At 35.4% G+C, this 12,188-nt stretch overlaps 1 protein-coding gene across 6 annotated transcripts; it reads right to left on the reverse strand.

Annotated features, from left to right (window-relative positions):
* Window positions 1-509: 509 nt before the first annotated feature.
* On the reverse strand, window positions 510-10,632 carry LOC128167226 (uncharacterized). 6 transcript variants are annotated; one of them, XM_052832810.1, is made up of 9 exons: window positions 9,184-10,631; window positions 7,196-7,241; window positions 6,375-6,436; window positions 6,219-6,266; window positions 4,679-6,048; window positions 4,446-4,571; window positions 3,508-3,608; window positions 3,114-3,200; window positions 510-767 (listed from the first exon to the last, which is right to left on the reverse strand). In XM_052832810.1, exons 2-9 carry the CDS (start codon window positions 7,222-7,224, stop codon window positions 623-625), a joined length of 1,968 nt encoding a protein of 655 aa, XP_052688770.1. In that variant the 5' UTR covers window positions 7,225-7,241; window positions 9,184-10,631; the 3' UTR covers window positions 510-622. The 6 variants fall into 6 exon arrangements, with proteins under 6 accessions (XP_052688770.1, XP_052688769.1, XP_052688768.1 ...); XM_052832809.1 differs by lacking the exon at window positions 9,184-10,631 and adding an exon at window positions 8,990-9,174; XM_052832808.1 differs by lacking the exon at window positions 7,196-7,241 and having other exon boundaries at window positions 9,184-10,632.
* Window positions 10,633-12,188: the final 1,556 nt, after the last annotated feature.

Raw genomic sequence — 12,188 nt, forward strand, 5'->3', positions numbered from 1 at the left:
CATTTTGTTGCTGCTACTTTGCTTGGATTATATAATGATCTTATGGCTACTTTGAAAACACAAGATGCACGCCTGAAATAAGACACCCAGATAGTTGTAGTAATATCCATATATGGAAGGACTTGCCCTTTCTTCTATGTAACGTACTGATACTCACTTTACGTGAATGATTCTGGATATATATTAAAGTTAAAAGAAATGGCAAAGTAAATACGCAATGATTTATTTCGTTTTCATACGGGCTGTGATCGTAGCGATCATTGCGAAAAAAAATATTTTTTCATTGCAGATAGGCGGGATCTAGCGTCTTAAGCATTAAATGAAATTTAGAATAACCTTACCAAAATACATGTAAATATAACTGAAATATTCCAATCAATAGTAAAAAATGTGTTGAAGTATATGACATTTGACCTGGTGATGTGAAATTTTTATGTTAAAAATCATATAAATAACATAACTTATTTTAAAATTTTAAATATTAAACAATAAAAATAATAATCCTGATAAAAAGTAACGTAATAATTTATTCATGATCTAATAATAAATAAAATACAAATAAATAATAATTAAAATAAAATAAATATTCATGAAAATAGGAGATTCAAATGAAAGACATGAGTCACGTGTTCCACATAAATTTCAGCTCCTCTGTCCAGTTGTTGCCGGGGGAATTGGCGCCATAGGGCTGTTTATTGTAAAATCGGGAGAAAGCGTCCCGCAGTTTTTTCTTCGTGTCTTTGTCCGGATGGGCGGTAAACCGTACCCTGCAAAATAGTTTTAATTTTCATTAATCTTAATTAATTTTAATGAAACATGAGTAGTATTAATTATTATGTTTTTCTAATTTCATGTTTTTCGACACAATTTATGGCAAAATAATATTAATGTTTGATTAACATCATTATATAACATCTAACGAGTTTTGTAAAATCGCTCAAAAATTTGTACTTTTTAGATATAAAATATCATGTTTTTAAATTAAAATGCAAAAACATGTCAAGCCTAGCAGTTTTACTTTTTGCTAAAAAAAAATGTCGGAATTTAGAAAGTTTTCAAACTGATACGCTGCCCATTAAAAACGGGCACGATAAAAAAAAGTCTTGTTAAACATAGTTTAGAGAAGATCGCATGCTATACATTTAAACACTCAGGAATAACAAATACTCTCGCATACACGTTTTTACTCTGACGCAAAACAAAACAAAAATCGCAATCCAAAAAAACATACACAGACTAGTCAAACAAAATGTGCTCATTAGAGTGTTAATTAGTAGGCAGATGATGAGTAGAATGGTTCAGTCATGTGAAGTATAAACGTTTACAGGGGAATTTTGTAATCAATTTAGTCAAACATTCTCTTTGTTCTATGATTGCCTTTAAGTTCCATTGAGCGGCGGTAATCCTTATGCCAAAAACCAATTCTACGGCGACCAGGCGATATTTGGCTGCAAGAAAAACGATTATGTCTATTACCTGGAGATTAATTCGAGAGGACAGGTTTATTTTGGTCCGGGCACTGACCAGAAACCTAATAATATATTCCAAGGTTGTATTCCTGGCATTAGACATCCAGACGTCTTAACTTGAAATTAAAGAGCGATGCTTTATATCTTCTTTTAGCTTTGTTCGCGACAAAAATCGGTAATGAAGAAAAAAATTGTGTACACCATGCGGTATAAGGGACGTTGGTAAATCAGACTCGAATGAAAGTAAAACCCAAGATCCTTGCTCAAGCAGATCTCGACACAGTATAATTTTTCCCAAGGGTTTGGTGTTCCATCGACAGTACTTATCGATGACGTCATAATGCCACTGAAATACTTTCAAGATATATTACAATGAAATTCCTTTCTGATAGAGCTGTTGCATATTATTATTAAAATGCATAATGACAGTTCCATACTTTAAGTCAGTGTAATATGTGACTCCTCTGTCACTTGCGCTTAGTTTTATAATATATGAAATGAACCTCCCATTTTTTATCATTAATATTAGATCAATGCATATATTTTCAAAATAATTAAAACATATTTACAATATTTTAGTGTAAAATTATAGCCTTAATGGCGTTCATCCTATGAATAAAATAGCAATAGCACAAAGGGGGGGGGGTCAAAACCGAAAAGTTATCTATTTTTTCTTGCTTATTACTTCCTAGCTGTATAAAACAAAGAGTGTCAGCACTTTTCGTAGAATACATCAAAACATTCAATCATCGTATGTCTTTAGCACGAAATATATCCTCTTTTACAAAAAATTGAAATCTCTAATTCCTTAACATATTTTACCTTTTACTAATATAAAATCAAAGTACTGAAGTACTGACGGGAGTTGATTTTATCGATTATCATATATTTTAAAATCAACTTATCTTGCGTGGCAATTAGTTTCTAGTCTGTATTTAAATTACGCACTTTTTATAATATGAATTTTAATTAGACTTTTCAGACAAGAATTTAGAGAAACCCCATATGAATCATGTTGTGTAATATTCAAAGAAGATTTCAAACTTTGTATTAGTAATCGAAACAATTCTAAAAATTGTATGGATCCAAGCACTATTGATATTGAACTCCAGTCTCGTTCAACCAGACGCTCGGCTGTCTCCGTTAAACTCCGACAAGCAAGAGAGCCTCTCTGTTTGTCGGAGATTTACGGAGACAGCCGAGCGTCTGGTTGAACGAGACTATATTAAACTCTGGCGTAGGAATACACGAGACTACATAAATATCTTAATTGTTCGTATTATATAACATCTTACTATTTTCAAAGTGTTTATAGATAAGTTTCCTTGAAAAACAATGCTTCAGCAAAAATTACGTCGAATATCTCTATTTATTCAAGAACTAAGTCTTGTCAGCGGTGATGATTTGTGCTTAGGTCCAAACACTGTTTCACTTTCGGTTTGCCAGAGTGACTGCATAGGAGAGTTGATTAAAATCAACTCCCAAAAACTAAAAAAAACTAATGATAAGAGAGGAAAAATTGAGGAAGCATGCAAACTAAAATTGAGTTTTATAAACCCAGCTACTCAAGCATATACATAACATTGAAAGCACCAGAGTCTACCACCATAGCGGACAGTACCAGCAGATGCATTGCAATCTTACTTCCCGATGGCCTTCAAGTTTTTATCAATAATCCCGTGTTTTATTTCGATATCAATTCCCGACATGCTAAGCGCTAGAGACGGGACCCTAATTTAGTCAAAAAATAAAAACAGTTTGTTTGTGCAGGCAAAACGTGAGTATCTATACCATGTAGTTAATGGTTAAATCGTCTACAAAAGCATTTTCATGAATAAACAACCATATTAACAAATTAAACGTGAAGTGGTCTGTTGGAGCAAACAAAGCACCCAAGCATTGAGATCATGATGTGTTCCATTTTTTTAACTTAACTTAAATGTGTTCATTACGGTCAACGCTGGCCATTGTGGTAAATATGACTGATATTGAACTTACTGATTGTCCCAACAGACACAAACGTTTACAAACTACCTACCCCTCCCGCTGCTTGCTGGGGGTGTTCGATGTGGCTGGGGTTGGTTTCGCTTTGTTTTCCTCTCTTGACGTCGATAGCGAGGACACGGATGCAAAATCGTCCTTCAAGAACCAAACAAAAAACATCATGAATTCGTCGACATCAGACAACGAGAAATATGTTTGTACTTGTTTCGACTAGATACAGCTATGCATTGAAAATACATTACAGGCACGCAGTATCACTTTCGAATGTAGGGTGTCCAGACATAATTAATCTAGGCAAGCGAAAAAAACCCAAAACAAAACCCCCAAAACAACCCTATTTGCCGATTTTCTAAATGCAAATCCGGGGGGGGGGGGGGGGGGGGGGGGTTAGTCCGTAGGACCTTTAACTACTTTAATAATGTTTATTTCTTTATAAATTTAACAGGCTTTCAGAAAGTGGTTGGGGGAGAAAGCTTCTTCAAAATTCATTATTTTATATGTAAATTTTAGGAAAATGTATGTTGCAAGTATTTATGTAACAGACATCTTATAAATGTATTTTGTTTTATCATACTTGTGTTCCATAGAAAATTTTATCATCTTTAAACATTTAAAGCAATATGAGCTGCAATTTTCATGATGATTTTTTTTTAAGGAAAATGTTATTTTCTACTAAAATGACAAAGTCATGGTTTTTAAATTTCTTTTTGCCAAATTTTTGTGAAAAGGGCCGTTAAGGAGCCTTAATTGGAGCGAAATTGAAATATTGTCATCCTGTACAAAAATTGATTTGCTATATGTTCATTAGAAGAAATATCTATCCTCTGACAAAAATTAATGATTTTTTCCATCCTTATTTATCATAAAAGTTTAAGTTACGTGCAGACTTAGCAAACAAGCAGGTTTTTACAGCAAAATAACATTCTAAAAAATACAGCTCATATTGCTTCAAGAAATAGCGCGGGGACTTACGAGGCTGATTCTAGATGGCGTTGTGTTCTGAGGTTTCACTGGTTTTTCCAACATTGGTTTAACGTTGGTAGTGGGCTCTGTGTTTGTTGTGGCATTTGAATTTCGAAATGGTGGCGATACAATTCCCTAAATAAAAATGAAGAAACATATTCATCTTACTTTCATAAACTCATTTTAAGGGAATGTATTTAAACCTCAGGTAGACTGGATGCATCCTGTTATTTTCCCCGTACCTTTCCGTGTTTGTTCATGATATACTCCAGTCCTGCCTGCTGGACCTCGTCGTAAGATTTCCGGACGGACAATATGGAACTAAGTGATTCTGGCATGGACTGTGATACCTGAGATGACTGGTTCTGTTTGGACTTTGAAGCGCTTACTTTTTTCAGACTTCGATCGACTGCTGGTAGCAGATCTCCTAACGGCATACAGACACTGGTGTGGGCCCTGAACAATTCAAAACTAGGGGTCCTACGTTTCTTGGCGGATTCTGTCAAACCTTTCCTCGTATTGCTGGAAGGGTTTGCATCTCTCTGCTGTTTTTTCGACGTTGGCCGTTGTGGTAAGTGTGCAAATTTGAACTCTGGGCTCGTGCAATTCACCGGGTATTGCGGCCTGTCACTTTGACTTTGAGCAAATGCATTTTGTTTCACTACAGTTTTGTGCGGTTCGTAAAACGTTTTCTTTTCTAAGGCGGCGGCGGGTTGTTCGCCTCTTGGTGTTGTCTCATCCTCCTGCGCGTTTTGAATGGTGATTTTTCTGGGAACAATGGCAGGTTTCATGTCCTCAATATTGTGAAATGAAGAACTCTCATACTGACCTACACTCGAGTGTGATCTAGTTAACATTCTCCTCACAAACAAACTTTCTTTTTCCTCTACATATCCTGTCTTGTAATACTTCAGACTCTGTCTACCAAATCTATTGGCTCTGTCGTCCTCTGACTCTTCAAACAATGACGTTGCTCTAGGAATTTGATGCGTATATAAGAATTTTGCGAATTTCTTACCCTTCTCCATATGTCCATTATTGTCTAAAGAAGCTTCTCGAAAACCTTGGGCCGAGAAACCCTCAAAAAGACTAGTGACATCTTTATCCTCTGCGCTCGGGGTTTTGGACCCATAACCTTCGTCTTCCTCTTCCACTGGATTGTCTTTTGATCCGTATTTTCGCGCGTAATACAATAACCGCCGGAAGGACGGGCCTTGCTCCGATCGGTCCGGTATAAAAGGCACCGGAACACTCCGACTCCGCTTAGGAACAGTTTCATTTTTGCTTTCCACCTCTTTTTCTACAACTCTAGTAAGTACATCAATATCGTCTCTTGATTTTGTTGTTTCCTTGTAGCTCTCCTCCGTCACATCGACGACTTTCTGCAGTACAGTACTTTGATTGGTTCGGACTGTGGTCAGTGATAGGGTTGTTTTGGACCGCTTTATCGGTCTAACTTGTGACTGTTCTGTCGCTGTTGCTTCTTTTACAAAGAGTCTTCGGTGCAGGCTATTCCGCTCGAACTCTGTTGGTTCCTCTAATGCTGAACAACGGTAGTTTGGAACATGTTTGTGGGTTAAATCCTCTGCAGGAGATTTTGATTTCTTTCGGTCTGAAAAAAAATTGGGAATATTTAGGACCTTTTTCTACGTATAAGTTCTATTTATACATGATGCAAATAACCCCACCCCCTCCCCCCCAAAAAAAAAAAAATTAGATAAGTTTTTTAATAACAATAACTTCTCTCGTTAATACCAAAAATGATTTTCCATTATTTCCCACCTTTCTTTGAGTGTAGAGCAGTTTGAAGACTCGTCCATGCAACTATGTCTGAAACAAGACGCGTATTTAGATCAAAAGATAAGATAAAATCCATGGTATTCTTTAGATTTTGATTGATTGAAGATTAATAACGTTACACAAATTATCACTAAATACCTAAAGGGTCATTTCCAACAGGAAGATCCCAGCCATTTAGTCGCTGAAATTTCGGAGTTTTCCTATTTAGAAAAAAAAAAGTTGTAAGTCTAAGAAATAATGATAAACTAATAAGTTGCCAAACTTATGTATATATTGTATATAGTATTTTACTGTGAATACAATCTATACAATAAAATATGCTCAAACCAACTTTACACATATATAGCATATTACATAAATGTACTCAAACCAACTAGAAATACAATTTCTTGATATCCTATTAATCCATTATGGCCTTCTTAATATCATCTTTTATCAGTTGCTGCATTAATCCCAAACCTTTTCCCTTTCAAACAAAAATGTCATCACTTTCAACATAAACATGGCGATATAATTGTGGGCTTATTAATCTGATGCAAATTTATCGCGGTGTAACGTAGTTTTTACTACAACTGAATAAAGAATAAAATTACAATCAGTTTATTACATAAAGCATATATCCATATATGCATATATACCCCTAGTGACAGAGACAGTGAGTAGTTATGTAAAGAGGACAAGACAGGTTAGTTCGAACACTCCAAAGACAGAAGACTTGTATCACACAAGTCATAACACAAAATTTAAAATGGTTAACACAAACCAAGATATTACCAAAATCCAAACAAGTACGTATTGCAAAGTGTTCATTTCGACAGAATGAAATCAACACCCTGCAAATAAACTCACAAAATGCCAATATCAACAATATTTTACTAAAACCATCCACTTCATCAAACAAACAACCAAAAATTCGTCACGTGGTCTGACCACGTGACTATCGGAAACACAATACTCACATAGACTCCCTCTGTCTTGCCGAGTACATTCTTCTGAATGGAATAACTATTTACGGAAAAGTTTACTTAATTCAGTTAAATGTTATTCAAAAACTTATTTTGGAGCAACTTGTTTAAAGCAGTGTGAATAACCTAATGATTAAAATCATCAACTTAAGTTGTTTTTTTTTCACGTCCGAAAAGGAGCTTAATTAAGGAGACATATTACGAGGATTAAAGATCTAATCATTTGTCACTCAAAATAGATTTATTGGCATGTTAATGGATTTAAAATCTAACTCCTTGTTTGTTTAGAACTTCACTAATTGTCGTCGGTAAATTTTATTGATCAAAGCAGTCAATTCTTTTTGTTATTACATACATATGTGTGTATATGGCATACGGCATACAGATGTACAGAAGAAAGTTAACACTTAGATTGAATCGAAAAAGGCTGTTCATAAATCTTTGCACGTTAAAACTCCATTAAATTGGCTTCTTTGGGACTATTTTGGATCCACTTACGTATTTGAGTTGCTGAGATACACCCAAATTGTATTTCTAGTGGAAAGCTAATCACGAGAATTCACCGATCTCTACAGAGAGAGATCACAGGGATTTTTAATGAAAGTTTCGATCTGACTGATATACCATGGAGTTGAAAAGGTATTTTTCGCAGCGGGAATAGAACAACACTTTAATTTATGGTGTTAAATGTAAAACAGAAGAGATCTATATTACACAATAGCTCAGTGTCTATAGAATTGCGAATGTTATTGGCAAAATATCTAAATAGCTACATATATTTTCTGATGAATTAAGGGTCTTAAAACTGTAAGGGTAACTACACTATAATAACTGAACTAAAAGCACCTTGTTCAAAACTTAATGTTTAAATGCTAGAATAAGAAAAAGTCAGAGTAAAAGATTTTCTTTAAAAACATCAAATGATATAGTGAAAGGTGAAATTGAATGGCCCTATCTTTTTTTATTATTTTCTTTTTTTTAGTACAGCAGTTATCTACAATCTCACTTCAAACAATACACAATATTATCGATTTTCTCCTCGAAAAGTCAATTAATCAGAGTTTGTCAAATCTGGTTTTATTATTGCGGAGATTTGTCTAAATGAGTGAACAAACAAGACCAGCTTTAAGAGCCATCTCAAGTACGCTACTGGAGGACCCTAACGGAGCTGAAGAGTTCTCCAGACAGTAGCGATCCAACGGGCACCGAAATCGGCACGCTAATCTCCTGTTTGTACTGAAGTCTGGGGCCCTTCTAAATTCCGTCAACAATTTGTGTTGATTTATAAATAAAGACACTAAATCATGCAAAAAAGTCGGTAAACAATTCAGTATGTTCTTAAACATGTATCAATGAACCTATATCATTTTCTTCATATTTTTGGCTTTTTTAGTTTTTTGTTTAATATTTAACGGTTCGTCAAATCTCGGATCAACTACGTGCCAAATTCTGAACAATGTTGGATCGTTCAAAGCAGACATAACAAATGTCTCTAACGTCGTTCCAGCGCTCAGTTGCCACATTTGTGTTAAAATATTCAATGCTAAAAGAACATCTCACGAACACTTACTAAAAGTACACTTAAGGCCTCCAGATAGATATAACACAGTTAAATTTTATCAAATCAAAAAATCGTTGTAATGTATATCCTTTTCTGTCTGTGAAAAGGTAAGGGAGAGGCATTTAATGAAACACATGAACGAGTTTGGCATAAATTGATATACAACATTTTTGAATAGTGAAAATTTTGCCAAAAAAAAGGAAAACAGATGAGGAACTACCACCTACCGTTTTCTTCGCATCTCATTGTAGAAATACACGGAAACACCAGCAACAATATGATTTAATCACTTCCGATAAGACAGAGCTTAATGAAATATTTAAAGGTATGACAATGCATCAAATCTGGCCGTACACACTGGAGAGTAAACATCGTAATTCATCGCTCCCTTCTCACGCACCCAGATAAAGAAATCACTTACCGAGCTATTGCCAATGGTCTCTCTCTTCGCCCTAACACCCGTTTTTCAAGGGTCTGTCTGGCCATAATTTAAAGAGCATCCTGCTCGTTGCTGAGATAAAGATCTCCTCTCATATTGAGACAAAACAAAAGGTTTAAACTGCCAAGTGATAGAAACACAATTCTGTCGTGTTAATCGCCCTTGCCTATTGTTTTAAGTTCAATGCACTGATCGAAAAAATCAAATCCAACGATAGATATTAAATATCAATTCACACAGTTTCATCTTTCCATGGGAAATACTGGGCCCTCATATTCAATTCTCTTCTTAGAGTTGGAGCAAGTTTTTAGTTCCATATTGTAGAATTGGAACAAGACGTGAGGTCAACTATTGAAGTCTTCCAGCGGGATTAACCAAATCACACCTCACACAATCCAGTCGGTTTTAACAATAATGACCGCTGCATTCAGAATAAGTGTTTAATGCGCCCTTTGCTCTGAACACCGATTTGGTTTTAGGTCTTTTGTATTGTTGTAAGCTAAAAACTTTATTTTAATTCTACTCGTATCCATTATCTTTGATTCATATGCAGCAGAATTTTAAAACCCCAAACCCGTGTCAAGAATTTAAGTATCACGTATACCTGTGTTGTTTTCGATTGTATGTTTTATGTTACCTTAAATCTCTGTGCGATTCGGTGCGATTTGGACGTAAATAAAATCTACAGATGATCACCCAACAAAATATGGGCCCAATATACCCCGTTAAATATTGAATATTTGCAATTATATCTCAAGGCATTTAACTTTAGTAATTACTTCTTTCAGAGGAAAATCTGACGGACCCATTGAAATAAAGACCAATACATCTAGAAAGGAAAAATCAATTAAATACATGTATAGCTCCAATATGAATCGACGCGACATTTTGCATTCTCAAAGCAGCCAGAAAGGTGTATTTATAAAACGCTTTTTTGTAACCCAATTTCAAAGATGAAAAATAAAAGGCTGGCATAATTGTATAATCAATCTGAGGATTAAAATATTAATGATGTAGAGTTATTCCAGTAATAGGTCGGCCTGACCGTCCTTCAGGAGCTGATATTTACCACCGGGGTTAATTATATAGTGTTGATCATAGGATCAATAGACACGGAAGTTACTCCATCATCGATAACCTACAACCAGTCTCGCAAAAGCTAACTGACCATTGATCAGAATGGTACTAATGGCCATCGGTGGGGCAACAGGTAATATGGTTGGTTTGATCCCGAGTTACATGTTGTCGTCATACATTTAGCCTGATACTGGGAAGCTTATTTTGAATGAAACCGAGAGAATTGTTTGGAGAAATTTATGGAGACTAATTTCATAGAGCCTTATACAGGAACAATTCACTGAACCCGATGCTGAGACAATTAGACTGAACTGGATATGGGGCAAATTACATTTAATATTCGAAGATCTAAAAATTACATTAAACTTGATACTGGGACAATTACAGTTAACTTGTCGCTTGATTGATTGATATACTGCTACCTTTCCTGTTCAGGATATTTAACTCGTACGGATTGAATTCCCTGTACGACCGGTCTATCAGAATGGTCCTTCCTATTGGACAAGAGAAACGCTGTATGTATATTTTGTTGTGGTCGGGAATCGAGCCCACAACTAGGAACAATTTTACTAAAAGCATTTTACACCAGATTGTCATCATTCAGTGTATAAGGTTTTAGTAGCCCAGTGGTTAGAGCGCTGACACGATGCCTCACGGGCCAGACTTCTGGTTGAACTCGAAGCTTCAGACCACTTTACATATACCAGTAAAAAAGGCATCATTGGAACAATATTCTGGAAATTAGTACATGAATATCATGCGGATCTAGAGGGAGGTTGGCAGTCCAGAACCCCCCTCCCCCAATTGGAAAATTCAAACTCAAATATCTATATGTATCAGACCCTCCCCCCTCCTCATAGAAAAAACTTCTGGATCCGCGCATTAATATTACCATAAAAGTTCACTTAACAACGATTTTATATTAAATAAAAAATGTTACCAAAAATAAAATAACTAGAGTAAGCATTACTGCAACAACGTTCTAAGTGAAAAGATTTGTAGCCTGTGTCAAAAAATTGCTTACTTTTTTCAAAAATAGTGTTAAGTCACATGGCGATACATGAACGGTTTTGCCCCCAAAATACAGCCTTGGTGCGATAAAAAGTTTCAGAAAACCTTGCATCTATTTATTCAACAGTTGCAACAAGTGTTCAACAATGTGAAAACTCATGGTTCAAAGCTCTTTCATATACTGCCACCAGTGGCTGCTATTTCTGTTCAGTCAATGATCCTCAACACAATCAGCTGCTCATCTTTGTAACAACTCACATCTAAAGCTGGGAATGAACTGATAATGGCATTAGATGCACACATTAAGAGTGATTTCCAATGATTTTACAGACTCTAACAAGTTGTTTTGAGGTTAAATTTGTTATTTCTTCGTGGTGTCATCGGCAGCAACGTCAGCAGTGCGTCACCACGTGTTTATGTCGGAAATTATTAATTGTAATTACAGTCATGCAATGAAAAACGGATTGGATTCATCGCAAAGTCAAATGATGTTTCATCCCTCTGCAGAATTAAAAATTCCCGTGCAGATTTCGTAGATTGTAAATCAATGGTGTCTTCATTTAGAGGGATTACTGAAGACTTGAATCTGACACTCCTTAAATACACCTTCTGATTGCACGGACACTCGGCTTAAAATGGCTTCAGTCGTCACAATTACCGCAGGAAACGTTCTTCTTCATTGTCAGATCAAACTTGATATGTCTTATTTTGGGGACTGTTTTATAACTAATTACCATAAATCCCATTGTTTTGCAAGTACAAGGTGGTATAGATAATTGAATGATTCTATATACATACCAAATCTGTTAAAAAAGATCGGACAATAAGATGGAGCAAATGCCCACTTGTTTAATTGTAAAATACAATATATAATTTAATGTTTTTTTAAAAATCAGAAT

Source organism: Crassostrea angulata, chromosome 10, assembly GCF_025612915.1.
Source record: "Crassostrea angulata isolate pt1a10 chromosome 10, ASM2561291v2, whole genome shotgun sequence".
NCBI classification, from domain to species: Eukaryota; Metazoa; Mollusca; class Bivalvia; order Ostreida; family Ostreidae; genus Magallana; species Magallana angulata.